This window comes from Oncorhynchus kisutch, linkage group LG4 (genome assembly GCF_002021735.2).
Source record: "Oncorhynchus kisutch isolate 150728-3 linkage group LG4, Okis_V2, whole genome shotgun sequence".
Lineage (NCBI taxonomy): Eukaryota > Metazoa > Chordata > Actinopteri > Salmoniformes > Salmonidae > Oncorhynchus > Oncorhynchus kisutch.
In genome coordinates this window covers 477,021-492,868 of record NC_034177.2, presented here as the reverse complement: position 1 = coordinate 492,868, position 15,848 = coordinate 477,021, and the positions used below count along the sequence as shown (strand labels likewise).

Here is a 15,848-nt window from a genome sequence, read left to right as displayed (position 1 = left end):
TGACCTATCTGGCACCCCTAACAAACAATAACCTCCTTCGCTCAACCATCCTGGTGGAGGGACACCGATCCCGTCCCGGTCATGCCTGCAGGCCTAGGCTACTAAGCGACTGCAAGTGAAGAGCAAAATAATAATTCTAACTTTTCTACAGCCTAGTTGGCTCACCAATACTTGTGGGTGTTTAATTAAACAACAATGTGATGCCTTCAATTGCATTAGCCTACTTTATTCCAATAGTAATTTGTTATGGATCCATCCAGATGTGGTCAGAAACCAGTGCATGTTGTGGGCTATGTGGAGCAATGGGTGAAGTGACATGCCTCGCAAACACCCATTAATACATTTAAAGTCCATAAACTAGGTGAAAGTCTATTGTCCTGCTGAGAGCCCACCAAGGGTGGATGGCTTCTTTTTTTGTATTCCAATTTATTGGAAAGGCTGCTAAAACAATCCACCTGGCCCAAAGCCTTGTTACATACATACTCAAATCAAATGTATTTATATAGCCCTTCTTACATCAGGTGATATCTCAAAGTGCTGTACAGAAACCCAGCCTAAAACCCCAAACAGCAAGCAATGCAGGTGTTGAAGCACCGACTTACAGAACAATGCACTTTCACTCCATTCTGCCTGACTCTCTGCCAATCCATTCTGCCTGACTCTCTGCCACTCCATTCTGTTACTCCATTCTGCCTGACTCTATGCCACTCCATTCTGTTACTCCATTCTGCCTGACTCTATGCCACTCCATTCTGTTACTCCATTCTGCCTGACTCTCTGCCACTCCATTCTGCCTGACTCTCTGCCACTCCATTCTGCCTGACTCTCTGCCACTCCATTCTGCCTGACTCTCTGCCACTCCATTCTGCCTGACTCTCTGCCACTCCATTCTGCCAGACTCTCTGCCACTCCATTCTGCCAGACTCTCTGCCACTCCATTCTGCCTGACTCTCTGCCACTCCATTCTGCCTGACTCTGCCACTCCATTCTGCCTGACTCTCTGCCACTCCATTCTGCCTGACTCTCTGCCACTCCATTCTGCCACTCCATTCTGCCTGACTCTCTGCCACCCCATTCTGCCTGACTCTCTGCCACTCCATTCTGCCTGACTCTCTGCCACTCCATTCTGCCTGACTCTCTGCCACTCCATTCTGCCTGACTCTCTGCCACTCCATTCTGCCTGACTCTCTGCCACTCCATTCTGCCTGACTCTCTGCCACTCCATTCTGCCTGACTCTCTGCCACTCCATTCTGTTACGCCATTCTGCCTGACTCTCTGCCACTCCATTCTGTTACTCCATTCTGCCTGACTCTCTGCCACTCCATTCTGTTACTCCATTCTGCCTGACTCTCTGACACTCCATTCTGCCTGACTCTCTGACACTCCATTCTGCCTGACTCTCTGACACTCCATTCTGCCTGACTCTCTGACACTCCATTCTGCCTGACTCTCTGCCACTCCATTCTGTCTGACTCTCTGCCACGCCATTCTGTCTGACTCTCTGCCACTCCACTCTCTGACTCTCTGCCACTCCACTCTCTGACTCTCTGCCACTCCACTCTGTCTGACTCTCTGCCACTCCATTCTGCCAGACTCTCTGCCACTCCACTCTCTGACTCTCTGCCACTCCACTCTGTCTGACTCTCTGCCACTCCATTCTGCCAGACTCTCTGCCACTCCATTCTGCCTGACTCTCTGCCACTCCATACTGCCTGACTCTCTGCAACTCCATTCTGCCTGACTCTCTGCCACTCCATTCTGCCTGACTCTCTGCCACTCCATTCTGCCTGACTCTCTGCCACTCCACTCTGTCTGACTCTCTGCCACTCCACTCTGCCTGACTCTCTGCCACTCCATTCTGTTACTCCATTCTGCCTGACTCTCTGACACTCCATTCTGCCTGACTCTCTGCCACCCCATTCTGTCTGACTCTCTGCCACACCATTCTGTCTGACTCTCTGCCATGCCATTCTGTCTGACTCTCTGCCACTCCACTCTCTGACTCTCTGCCACTCCACTCTGCCTGACTCTCTGCCACTCCATTCTGCCTGACTCTCTGCCACTCCATTCTGCCTGACTCTCTGCCACTCCATTCTGCCAGACTCTCTGCCACTACATTCTGCCTGACTCTCTGCCACTACATTCTGCCTGACTCTCTGCCACTCCATTCTGTTACTCCATTCTGCCTGAATCTCTGCCACTCCATTCTGCCACTCCATTCTGCCTGACTCTCTTCCACTCCATTCTGCCTGACTCTCTGCCACTCCATTCTGCCTGACTCTCTGCCACTCCATTCTGTTACGCCATTCTGCCTGACTTTCTGCCACTCCATTCTGTTACTCCATTCTGCCTGACTCTCTGCCACTCCATTCTGTTACTCCATTCTGCCTGACTCTCTGCAACTCCATTCTGCCTGACTCTCTGCAACTCCATTCTGCCTGACTCTCTGCCACTCCATTCTGTCTGACTCTCTGCCACGCCATTCTGTTTGACTCTCTGCCACGCCATTCTGTCTGACTCTCTGCCACGCCATTCTGTCTGACTCTCTGCCACTCCACTCTCTGACTCTCTGCCACTCCACTCTGTCTGACTCTCTGCCACTCCATTCTGCCAGACTCTCTGCCACTCCATTCTGCCTGACTCTCTGCCACTCCATTCTGCCTGACTCTCTGCAACTCCATTCTGCCTGACTCTCTGCCACCCCATTCTGCCTGACTCTCTGCCACTCCACTCTGTCTGACTCTCTGCCACTCCACTCTGCCTGACTCTCTGCCACTCCATTCTGTTACTCCATTCTGCCTGACTCTCTGCCACTCCATTCTGCCTGACTCTCTGCCACTCCATTCTGTTACTCCATTCTGCCTGACTCTCTGACACTCCATTCTGCCTGACTCTCTGACACTCCATTCTGTCTGACTCTCTGCCACGCCATTCTGTCTGACTCTCTGCCACGCCATTCTGTCTGACTCTCTGCCACTCCACTGTCTGACTCTCTGCCACTCCATTCTGTCTGACTCTCTGCCACTCCATTCTGCCAGACTCTCTGCCACTCCATTCTGCCTGACTCTCTGCAACTCCATACTGCCTGACTCTCTGCCACTCCATTCTGCCTGACTCTCTGCCACTCCATTCTGCCTGACTCTCTGCCACTCCACTCTGTCTGACTCTCTGCCACTCCACTCTGCCTGACTCTCTGCCACTCCATTCTGCCTGACTCTCTGCCACTCCATTCTGCCAGACTCTCTGCCACTCCATTCTGTTACTCCATTCTGCCAGACTCTCTGCCACTCCATTCTGTTACTCCATTCTGCCTGACTCTCTGCCACTCCATTCTGCCTGACTCTCTGCCACTCCATTCTGCCTGACTCTCTGCCACTCCATTCTGCCTGACTCTCTGCCACTCCATTCTGCCTGACTCTCTGCCACTCCATTCTGCCTGACTCTCTGCCACTCCATTCTGCCTGACTCTGCCACTCCATTCTGCCAGACTCTCTGCCACTCCATTCTGTTACTCCATTCTGCCTGACTCTCTGACACTCCATTCTGCCTGACTCTCTGCCACTCCATTCTGACACTCCATTCTGTCTGACTCTCTGCCACTCCATTCTGCCTGACTCTCTGCCACTCCATTCTGCCTGACTCTCTGCCACCCCATTCTGCCTGACTCTCTGCCACTCCATTCTGCCTGACTCTCTGCCACCAGATACTTCTTTCTGTTGGTATCTATTCGGTAACATTCCACAAGGAAATGTAATACATAAACACACACATTAAATAGCTCTGGTCTGGGAAATATGTGAAACCATTTTTATTTATCTGTGCTTAGTAGCCAAGGTTATATAGCTGCGCCATTAACTTGTTATTTTAGCAGACATGTATTTTAAGAATACAATGGAATATAACAGACCATTTTAGTTTCTCTTAGAATAAAAACCTAAAACCTTAGTGTAACATCAGTTCTAGTAAGTAATAAGCTACGGACCAGTTACAGCTTCTTCTGAAAAATTAGAAACAAAAGTAGATTGTGTGTGTGCACACGGGACAGAGCAATTCTTACACTATTGTTCTAAATTCAATCACCTTCTTCATCCTCATCATTAAATTATAATACATTTTGTCACCTCTGTTCAACAACTCCAAATCGCTTTTGCATGTGCTCCAAAGGGATAACCTAAAATAACATAATATAGGTTAATTAAATCATTGAAAGGAAAATGTTGATTTATTTATTAGTCTAGTGGTTATAAGTATTTTAGACACACCATGCCTTCAGAAAGTATTCAAACCCTTGGCTTGTTTCGTCACAGCCTTTACTCTAAAATTGATTATGTACATTTTTTTACTCAGCAAACAACACACAATACCCCACAATGACATCACAATACCCCATAATGAAATCACAATACCCCATAATGACATCACAATACCCCATAATGACAAAGTGAAAACAGGTGTTTAGAATCTTTTTGCTGATTTACAGTATTCAGACCCTTTGCTATGAGACTCATATTTGGAGCCCACCTGTGGTAAATTCAATTGATTGGACATGATTTGGAAAGGCACACACCTGTTTATATAAAGGCCCCACAGTTGACAATACATGTCAGACAAATACCAAGCCATGAGGTTGAAGAGTTGTCCGTATAGTTCCGAGACAGGATTGTGTCGAGGCACAGATCTGGGGAAGGGTACCAAAACATTTCGGCAGCATTGAAGGTCCCCAAGAACACAGCGGCCTCCATCATTCTTAAATGGAAGAAGTTTGGAACCACCAAGACTCTTCCTAGTGCTGGCCGTCCGGCCAAATTGAGCAATCGTGAGGAGAAGGGCCTTGGTCAGGTAGGTGAACAAGAACCTGATGGTCACTCTGACAGAGCTCCAGAGTTCCTCTGAAGATGGGAAAACCTTCCAGTAGGACAACCATCTCTGCAGCACTCCACCAATCAGGCCTTTATGGTAGAGTGGCCAGACGGAAGCCACTCCTCAGTAAAAGTACAGAGATCTTTGATGAAAACCTGCTCCAGAGTGCTCAGGACCTCAGACTGTGGCAAAGGTTAACCTTCCAACAGGACAACAACACTAAGCACACAGCCAAGACAACGCAGGAGTGGCATCGGGACAAGTCTCTGAATGTCCTGAGTGGCCCCGCCAGAGCCCGGACTTGAACCAGATCGAACATATCTGGACACAACTGAAAATAGCTGTGCAGCAACGCTCCCATCCAACCTGACAGAGCTTGAGAGGATCTGCAGAGAAGAATGGGAGAAACTCCCCAAATACAGATGTGCCAACCTTGTAGCGTCATACCCAAGAAGACTGATGGCTGTAATCGCTCCCAAAGATGCTTCAACAAAATACTGAGTAAAGGGTCTGAATACTTATGTAAATGTGATATTTCATTATATATATTTTAGCAAAAATGTCTAAACCTGTTTTTACAGGTTAGGCTGTAACTTAACAAAATGTGGAAAAAGTCGAGTCTGAATGCTTTCTGAATGCAATGTGTCATGTGACCCTCATGTTAGGCCTCATGTAAAATCCTTGTCGAAAGTGCAAGAGACTGTTGCATGACAAACAGGTGCTGTTAGATTACAATATCATTTATCTGCCTGTTTGGAACAGTGTAAACAACAATACACAAATTAGAAGTAATACCAGTCTGTTCTAATGAAACAAAATTGTAAAGCCTTTACTATAGAAAAGTTTAACAGACGGATTTGGCCAATTGCTTTATCTGACATTTTGCTGTTGACTTTATAATGCAGGGTTAAAGATGGAGAAAACACCTGTCTCCGGATTACATCTTCAAACTTAAGGGCGACCATGGCATCCGACAGGAGATGCACCCTTCCATGAATGATGTATACGATAGTCAAGCTACCTGCTACGTCATGAGTTGGGATTATGGTTAATCTTTTTAGCTAGCTACATGTCTTAACAAAATACTCCACTATGCAGCTAACCATTTTGGGTGTGTTTTGTAAATTCAGTCTGGCCTCCTGTCTCACTCTGACCCTCTCCTCCTGTCTAATTCTGACCCTAACCCACTCCTCCTGTGTCTAACCCTGACCCACTCCTCCTGTCTAATTCTGACCCTGACCCACTCCTCCGGTGTCTAACCCTGACCCACTCCTCCTGTGTCTAACCCTGACCCACTCCTCCTGTGTCTAACTCTGACCCTGTCCTCCTGTGTCTAACTCTGACCCTGTCCTCCTGTGTCTAACTCTGACCCTGTCCTCCTGTGTCTAACTCTGACCCTGTCCTCCTGTGTCTAACTCTGACCCACTCCTCCTGTGTATAACTCTGACCCACTCCTCCTGTCTAACTCTGACCCACTCCTCCTGTCTAACTCTGACCCACTCCTCCTGTCTAAATCAAATCAAATTTATTTATATAGCCCTTCGTACATCAGCTGATATCTCAAAGTGCTGTACAGAAACCCAGCCTAAAACCCCAAACAGCAAGCAATGCAGGTGTAGAAGCACGGTGGCTAGGAAAAACTCCCTAGAAAGGCCAAAACCTAGGAAGAAACCTAGAGAGGAACCAGGCTATGTGGGGTGGCCAGTCCTCTTCTGGCTGTGCCGGGTGGAGATTATAACAGAACATGGCCAAGATGTTCAAATGTTCATAAATGACCAGCATGGTCGAATAATAATAAGGCAGAACAGTTGAAACTGGAGCAGCAGCACAGTCAGGTGGAAGTTGAAACTGGAGCAGCAGCATGGCCAGGTGGACTGGGGATAGCAAGGAGTCATCATGTCAGGTAGTCCTGGGGCATGGTCCTAGGGCTCAGGTCAGTTGAAACTGGAACAGCAGCATGGCCAGGTGGACTGGGGACAGCAAGGAGTCATCATGTCAGGTAGTCCTGGGGCATGGTCCTAGGGCTCAGGTCCTCCGAGAGAGAGAAAGAAAGAGAGAAGGAGAGAATTAGAGAACGCACACTTAGATTCACACAGGACACCTAATAGGACAGGAGAAGTACTCCAGATATAACAAACTGACCCCAGCCCCCCGACACATAAACTACTGCAGCATAAATACTGGAGGCTGAGACAGGAGGGGTCAGGAGACACGGTCTAACTCTGACCCACTCCTCCTGTCTAACTCTGACCCACTCCTCCTGTGTCTAACTCTGACCCACTCCTCCTGTGTCTAACGCTGACCCACTCCTCCTGTGTCTAACGCTGACCCACTCCTCCTGTCTAACCCTGACCCTGACCCACTCCTCCTGTCTAACCCTGACTCTGACCCACTCCTCCTGTCTAACCCTGACTCTGACCCACTCCTCCTGTCTAACCCTGACCCTGACCCACTCCTCCTGTCTAACCCTGACCCACTCCTCCTGTCTAACCCTGACCCACTCCTCCTGTCTAACCCTGACCCACTCCTCCTGTCTAACTCTGACCCACTCCTCCTGTCTATAACTCTGACCCACTCCTCCTGTCTAACTCTGACCCACTCCTCCTGTCTAACTCTGACCCACTCCTCCTGTCTAACTCTGACCCACTCCTCCTGTCTAACTCTGACCCACTCTTCCTGTGTCTAACTCTGACCCACTCCTCCTGTGTCTAACGCTGACCCACTCCTCCTGTCTAACCCTGACCCTGACCCACTCCTCCTGTCTAACCCTGACCCACTCCTCCTGTCTAACCCTGACCCACTCCTCCTGTCTAACCCTGACCCACTCCTCCTGTGTCTAACTCTGACCCACTCCTCCTGTCTATAACTCTGACCCACTCCTCCTGTCTAACTCTGACCCACTCCTCCTGTCTAACTCTGACCCACTCCTCCTGTCTAACTCTGACCCACTCCTCCTGTCTAACTCTGACCCACTCCTCCTGTCTAACTCTGACCCACTCCTCCTGTCTAACTCTGACCCACTCCTCCTGTCTAACTCTGACCCACTCCTCCTGTGTCTAACTCTGACCCTGTCCTCCTGTGTCTAACTCTGACCCTGTCCTCCTGTGTCTAACTCTGACCCACTCCTCCTGTGTATAACTCTGACCCACTCCTCCTGTCTAACTCTGACCCACTCCTCCTGTCTAACTCTGACCCACTCCTCCTGTCTAAATCAAATCAAATTTATTTATATAGCCCTTCGTACATCAGCTGATATCTCAAAGTGCTGTACAGAAACCCAGCCTAAAACCCCAAACAGCAAGCAATGCAGGTGTAGAAGCACGGTGGCTAGGAAAAACTCCCTAGAAAGGCCAAAACCTAGGAAGAAACCTAGAGAGGAACCAGGCTATGTGGGGTGGCCAGTCCTCTTCTGGCTGTGCCGGGTGGAGATTATAACAGAACATGGCCAAGATGTTCAAATGTTCATAAATGACCAGCATGGTCGAATAATAATAAGGCAGAACAGTTGAAACTGGAGCAGCAGCACAGTCAGGTGGAAGTTGAAACTGGAGCAGCAGCATGGCCAGGTGGACTGGGGATAGCAAGGAGTCATCATGTCAGGTAGTCCTGGGGCATGGTCCTAGGGCTCAGGTCAGTTGAAACTGGAACAGCAGCATGGCCAGGTGGACTGGGGACAGCAAGGAGTCATCATGTCAGGTAGTCCTGGGGCATGGTCCTAGGGCTCAGGTCCTCCGAGAGAGAGAAAGAAAGAGAGAAGGAGAGAATTAGAGAACGCACACTTAGATTCACACAGGACACCTAATAGGACAGGAGAAGTACTCCAGATATAACAAACTGACCCCAGCCCCCCGACACATAAACTACTGCAGCATAAATACTGGAGGCTGAGACAGGAGGGGTCAGGAGACACGGTCTAACTCTGACCCACTCCTCCTGTCTAACTCTGACCCACTCCTCCTGTCTAACTCTGACCCACTCCTCCTGTGTCTAACTCTGACCCACTCCTCCTGTGTCTAACGCTGACCCACTCCTCCTGTCTAACCCTGACCCTGACCCACTCCTCCTGTCTAACCCTGACTCTGACCCACTCCTCCTGTCTAACCCTGACTCTGACCCACTCCTCCTGTCTAACCCTGACCCTGACCCACTCCTCCTGTCTAACCCTGACCCTGACCCACTCCTCCTGTCTAACCCTGACCCACTCCTCCTGTCTAACCCTGACCCACTCCTCCTGTCTAACTCTGACCCACTCCTCCTGTCTATAACTCTGACCCACTCCTCCTGTCTAACTCTGACCCACTCCTCCTGTCTAACTCTGACCCACTCCTCCTGTCTAACTCTGACCCACTCCTCCTGTCTAACTCTGACCCACTCTTCCTGTGTCTAACTCTGACCCACTCCTCCTGTGTCTAACGCTGACCCACTCCTCCTGTCTAACCCTGACCCTGACCCACTCCTCCTGTCTAACCCTGACCCACTCCTCCTGTCTAACCCTGACCCACTCCTCCTGTCTAACCCTGACCCACTCCTCCTGTGTCTAACTCTGACCCACTCCTCCTGTCTATAACTCTGACCCACTCCTCCTGTCTAACTCTGACCCACTCCTCCTGTCTAACTCTGACCCACTCCTCCTGTCTAACTCTGACCCACTCCTCCTGTCTAACTCTGACCCACTCCTCCTGTCTAACTCTGACCCACTCCTCCTGTCTAACTCTGACCCACTCCTCCTGTGTCTAACGCTGACCCACTCCTCCTGTCTAACCCTGGCCCTGACCCACTCCTCCTGTCTAACCCTGACCCTGACCCACTCCTCCTGTCTAACCCTGACCCTGACCCACTCCTCCTGTCTAACCCTGACCCACTCCTCCTGCGTCTGACCCTGACCCAGTTTCAATGTTTCCTGCGTCGGACCCTGACCCCTCTTCCTGTGTCTAACTCTGACCCTCTCCTCCTCCAGATTCTGATGAGTCTCCGGGCGCCAGAGAGCGGACAGTGGTTGTCCGATGCAACGCTGCGCTCTGTAGCGAGGACCTGTGCTGTCGTCTGAACACCAAGAAGGACTCTGGCTGCCAGACTGAAGATTTCCTGGTCTGCGCGCCATCCCACTGGAGGGTCCAGTACCAGCGTGGTCAGCAGGGGGTCGGCTCCGCCCTCGTCCCGCTGTCCCTCTCCACTGGGAACATCTCCTCTCTACTGGACACTTCGGAGCACAACAACGCCATGTTCTCCTCTTCGCTGGGGGTACGCCTGCGGTCACGCAGCCAGCCAAGGGAGGGGAAGAGACTGATTGAGGTTCACCACCACAGTGAGGAAGAGGAGCTGTCTCCTTCCGAGACTGATGACTTCCTGTCTGGGTTGGGGGAGCTGAAGGAGAAGTCCCAGCCGGACCACCCTCTGGCCAGTCTGAAGTACCAGCAGCGCACTGGCAGCCCCTGGATTGAGAGGGGCCAATCCCGCCTCCCCCGGAAGGTTGACATGGGGAGCTGTGAGATGTCCTCCAGCTCAGATACCTTCTCCAGTCCGCTCCACTCTACATCCACCAGGCGGGTTGTTGGGTGTCAGATGGACCATAAAGATGACCACCAATCTTCTAGTGGGAACTGGAGCGGCAGCAGCTCAACATGCCCTTCCCACACCTCTGAGACCCTCCCCCCGGCTGCCTCCCCCCGGCTCACTGGCTCCTCCCACTGTGACTCGGAGCTGTCGCTGAACACCGGCCCCCACGCTACGGATGACCCCGCCCCCATCCTCATCCTGGACCCATACCATACCGACCGGCAGCTGGACGATGCAGGGGTCAGCATGGCTAGTGATGGGGAGTGGAGTTACCCCCACCCTGACTCCAGGCTCCATGACTTCAGCCCTGAGCGCTCCAGAGAGGGGGAGGGGAGTCTGGGGTACCCCAGCTTTACCAGCATGGCTACCTGTGAGAGCTTCATTACAGACAAGCCTCCTTCTGAGAAGGCTGACACTGTATCATACTACTCCATAGACAATGAAGGATACTACACCTCCATGCACTTTGACTGTGGTCTGAAAGGGAGCAAGAGCTTCATGTATAACTACTCTGACTGTGGACAGGAGCACATGACTCTGGGGAGACGCTGTCTGACATTGAGGAAACTTAAGGCCAAGCCCTCTGCCCCCAGACGCAGCTCCTCACTAAGGAAGATCAGCGGGGGGGGGAATTCTCCTGATGACACCGAACCAAAGAACCGCAGCGGGCAGCAAAGAAAGTCATGTTCCCGAGAGAGGAGGTTACAGCTGGACCTAGAGGGCTCCCTGGGCCACCCTAACCTCCCTGACCCCCACCCTGCTCTGGGCCACCTGGAGGACCCTGTTCTGAGAAGGGAGGTGGGCTTGGGGGGGTTAGGGTTGGAGCAAGACCCTCTGGAGCCCCTATTGGCCCTCGAGACCTGGCGGAGGGAGGACACCGAGGAGATGCCGGGCTCCGGCCTGTTTGGTTCCTCTGACAGAGGCTCCTATAAAGATGAGGGAGCTGTCCAGTCAGACTATGCAGATCTCTGGCTTGTGAATGACTTGAAGTCAAACACTGACCCCTATCGCTCTCTGTCTAACTCCTCCACTGCTACCGGTACTACTGTTATAGAATGCATAAAGTCTCAGGAGAGTTCAGAGTCCCAGACCTCCCAGTCAGGATCCACCCCCTCACTGCCATCAGTAGAAGACTTCAAGATGTCCTCCCTGCCCTCAGTAGAAGGGGACTTCAAGATGTCCTCTCCAGAGAGGCTGGCTGGCTTAGTGTCACCATCTAGTGGCTACTCCAGCCAATCCGAGACCCCCACCTCTTCCTTTCCCTGTGCCTTCTTCCCCAGTCCCCTGTCACCCACCAATCAGAAGAGGAAGCCCAAGATTCCAGAGAGGAAGTCATCTCTGTCCATCACCTCCACCAGAGATCTGGAGCTGCCAGTCATCCCCCCCAGCCACCAGAACTTCAGTGCCCTTTACAGCCCTAACCCTACCAGCCCTCCTCCAGTCTCTACCAAGCCCCCAGGCCACAGGAACCAGCTCTACCTCCTGCAGCAAAGCAAGCAGACGGCAGCGGCATCGGCCAGGGCTGAGGCCAGAGTGGCAACCGAGACCTCCAGCAGTTTTCCCATGACCATTACCCCCACCGTGCTGCACTCAGTCCAGCTGAGGTCTGTGGGGAAGCAAGGAGAGGGGAGCCCTGCCCGGCCCGGCCCAGATGTTGCCACCAGACCCAAGTGTCCCACTGTGAACATCAGCCCCCCTTCCAGCAGCAGGTCCCCTGAGTCTACAACCAGGAAGCCTCCAGCCTACAACTCCCAGGTTCCCCCCTCTCAACAGTACTGTGAGTCACTGTTGGCCCCCAGTGAAGGCCCCGTCCCTAGGGACCCAGCAGGTCACAGTAGTGTGAGGTACAGGCAGGACAAACACCCTGCTGAAGCCCAGTGGTGTACCACCGCCTTCAGACAGCCTGTAGACCAAACACTGGCAGACCAGGAGAGACTACCAGACCAGGAGAGACTACCAGACCAGGAGAGACTGGCAGAAGAGGACCATACCATCAGAAACCAACACCAGCCCCTCCTAGACCAACACCAGCCCCTCCTAGACCAACACCAGCCCCTCCTAGACCAACAGTCCCTGCTAGACCAGGAGGTCTGCCAGAGGGGGGCTCAGTCCACAGGGGTGACCCCAGGTCAGGAGGTAGAGGAACAGAAAGCTCTATTCCCTGGGAGTAGCAGCAGTCTGGAGGCAGAACAGTACCGACCACTACCACCTGAGCCATCTGAACTACAGAGATCTGAAGACCTTTCAGTGTTTCCTGGTCAGCACAGCTTAGCCACAACATCAGAGAGTCGAGACGAAGTGCCTGTTAAAAGTTATCAGTCGGAAACATTGCAAGCTTATCCAATCAGCGATGTGGCTGGCAGACAAGAGGAGTGTAAGTCTTCAGGAGTTCCAACCATTAGCCTCTCAGGATAGCAGCAGGGAGGAGTAGAGGAAGGATCTACCTCCACACCAGGGTCACCCCAGACACACACTGCCCCAGACACACACTGCCCCAGACGCACACACTGCCCCAGACGCACACACGGCCCCAGGCGCAGAGACTGGCCCAGACATCCCAAACACAATGCAGGGCTACTGCAGTAAAGTTGAAACATCAGATAGCCGTTCAACTGTTGCTGTCATTGACTAGAAGACAGGAAATATTTTTTAAATAGTCCAGACGCTCTCTTATATTAAGGATTGTGAGATGCCTTTAAACGAATCAAGCTTTGTCTTGTACATTAATCCAGCCCAACCCTGTTTTCCAGATTCCAGACCCAGTGACAACTCTATCTTTTCTCTGAGTGAGGAGACCAAGGCTGAGGGTGACGTCTTCCTGTCGCCCACCAAGACTTGCACTACAGAGGAGCTGTTTGCCATGATACACAGGTGGGTTTCTGGTGACAGTTTGATTTGTCACTAAGCTAAAACCTTGTTTTGCCAGAAAGAAACACAGGTGCTCTAACTGTTACAAATGTAACTCTGTTATCCATAACCCCTGTTCTGTTATCCATAACCCCTGTTCCGTTATCCAGAACCCCACCCTGTTCTGTTATCCATAACCCCTGTTCTGTTATCCATAACCCCACCCTGTTCTGTTATCCAGAACCCCACCCTGTTCTGTTATCCAGAACCCCACCCTGTTCTGTTATCCAGAACCCCACCCTGTTCTGTTATCCAGAACCCCACCCTGTTCTGTTATCCAGAACCCCACCCTGTTCTGTTATCCAGAACCCCACCCTGTTCTGTTATCCAGAACCCCACCCTGTTCTGTTATCCAGAACCATAACCCAAGGTTCTGTTACACCCAGTCCTAACCACTATTCCACTCTCCTTCATAGATCCAGGAGAAAAGTTCTAGGTAGGAAGGACTCTGGAGAGTTAAGTGCTCGGAGCAGTCTGTGTGCCCCAGTCACCCCACCTGGCAACACTATGACTTCTCTGGTGAACCCCAGCACCCCAACCACCCCCACTGGCCCCCAGAAGGCCCCGGGGCCCATCTACCGCAGCATGAAGAAGTCCAGCACCTCCCACGAGGAGTTTAAACTTTTACTCCTGAAGAAAGGCAGCCGGTCAGATTCCAGCTATCGCATGTCAGCCACAGAGATCCTGAAGAGCCCCATCAGCCCCAATGCCCCTGGAGACCCCCTTGCTGAGAAGCCCCTCTCCCCTCCGCCAGGCATGGAGAAGCTCCCCAGCCCCTTCACAGAGGGCTTCTCTCCTAAAGGCCTGTCCACTGCAGCCTGTCCCAGACAGAGCCGATCCCGCATCCCTCCTCCACCCACCAGCAGCCGCTACAGCATCCGCAGCAGGCAGCACCCAGCCCCCATGCAGGCCATCTCAGAGGGCGAGACGGAGAACTCAGACAGGAGCCCTTCCTAACATACAGCACCTTTCACCCTTCAGAAATGTAAAACAGAGGAACATCTTAAGGTTTTAGAACACATAGTAGAGAACAACTGGACCAGAATGACTTAGAACATTTTAACTGTGTCTAACTATTTATAATACAGTATCTATTTCTGCTTTTAGATTTTGGTATTGAAGGAAAACCGAGACTTAAGAACAGAATTGAGAGAGAGAAACTTCTGTAGCTATGTTCTATTGAAAAAAGAAATGCTTTTTAAACTGTTAGGAAAGTAAACCGGAATATGTACTGTGCTATATGAAGGCTGTTTTTCTATCAAGGCAACCTTGTGTTGTCGTTCTACAGAAAATACATGGGTATCTTCCATTGTAACCGTAACCCTTAACCCTTAATCCTTAACCCTTTTATGATATTGCTGGAAAATTCCACATGTATAGAATATATCGGTATAATGAGATTTACAGTATAATATATTCACTTTTCACTAATGGTGTAAAAGTTGTGAAATAACTTAAGAATAACACAGTATGAGTCATAATACCCATAAAGGATGGCAGCCAAACAGGTAAATGGTTCGTTTTTCTATCATTCATTTTTCCCATAGAAACATGTAAAATAAGGGCTGTGTTTCGTGGCCTTATTTCTATTGCAGCATGTTAGATGACTGTCATTCATATTCCATTCACCTAGTTCAATGTTACTACATGATACTCTGATTTTCCCTATACCCATTATGAGGTTGCTACAACCTAGCCTATGAATTAAAGTTTTCAACATAGGTGTACACAGGCCGAGAGAGAACTTTGAGATGATAGTGATCCATGGACAGACAGTGACCCATGGACAGACAGTGATGCATTCAATACCACCTTGCACACTCCTGCCTGCATCTAGCTGATCTAGGGTGTAATCATTAGTCCAACATTTGCAGACAAGAGTTTCTATTGGACAAATTAATGTATTTTATCCCCGTTTTTGTTTGCATCCGTTTTAAAGAAAGAAAATCCAACAGAATGAATACGTCCCTGATCACACATAAACACAGTTCACTTTCATAGCAGCCACGTTGTATTCATTCTAGCCTCTATGCACTCTCCTCCTCTCACCTTTTCCCTTCGCTTGTGGACTTCAAATAAACAACACATCAGTTGTATTTGACCAAGCAAAAAAACCTTTCCAAGCCATACCATGTCATAACCGCTACACACAGCCTACATCGTTGTCCCCATATTAACTAAAGTAACGTCCTAGTCAACTTAGCTCATATAACTAATGTGTTAGCAAACCAGCTACAATCATGCAGTAACGTTAGTGTTTAGTCAGTAAGCAGTTAGACCGTCGGGGCCCCGGTGGCAATACATTACTAATACCAAAATGTATTTGTTAAACTGTTCAACTATTGTCTCTCTCTCGGAGACAACTACTCACCACATTTTATGCACTGCAGCGCTAACTAGCTGTAGCTTATGCTTTCAGTACTAGATTCATTCTCTGATCCTTTGATTGGGTGGACAACTTGTCAGTTCATGCTGCATGAGCTCTGATAGGTTGAAGGACGTTCTCCGGAAGTTGTCATAACTG

The 15,848-nt window shown here is 50.5% G+C and overlaps 1 protein-coding gene across 3 annotated transcripts in view; it reads left to right on the top strand.

Annotated features, from left to right (window-relative positions):
- The window catches only part of nhsa (Nance-Horan syndrome a (congenital cataracts and dental anomalies)), an 88,897-nt gene extending 73,554 nt beyond the window's left edge, over positions 1 to 15,343 (top strand). For all 3 annotated transcript variants that reach the window (XM_031822244.1, XM_031822243.1, XM_031822245.1), the window contains 3 exons: positions 9,819 to 12,791; positions 13,168 to 13,288; positions 13,741 to 15,343. In XM_031822244.1, the coding sequence (XP_031678104.1) occupies positions 9,819 to 12,791; positions 13,168 to 13,288; positions 13,741 to 14,281 (3,635 nt within the window). In that variant the 3' untranslated portion in view covers positions 14,282 to 15,343. The remainder of the gene's footprint in view (positions 1 to 9,818; positions 12,792 to 13,167; positions 13,289 to 13,740) is intronic.
- Positions 15,344 to 15,848: the final 505 nt, after the last annotated feature.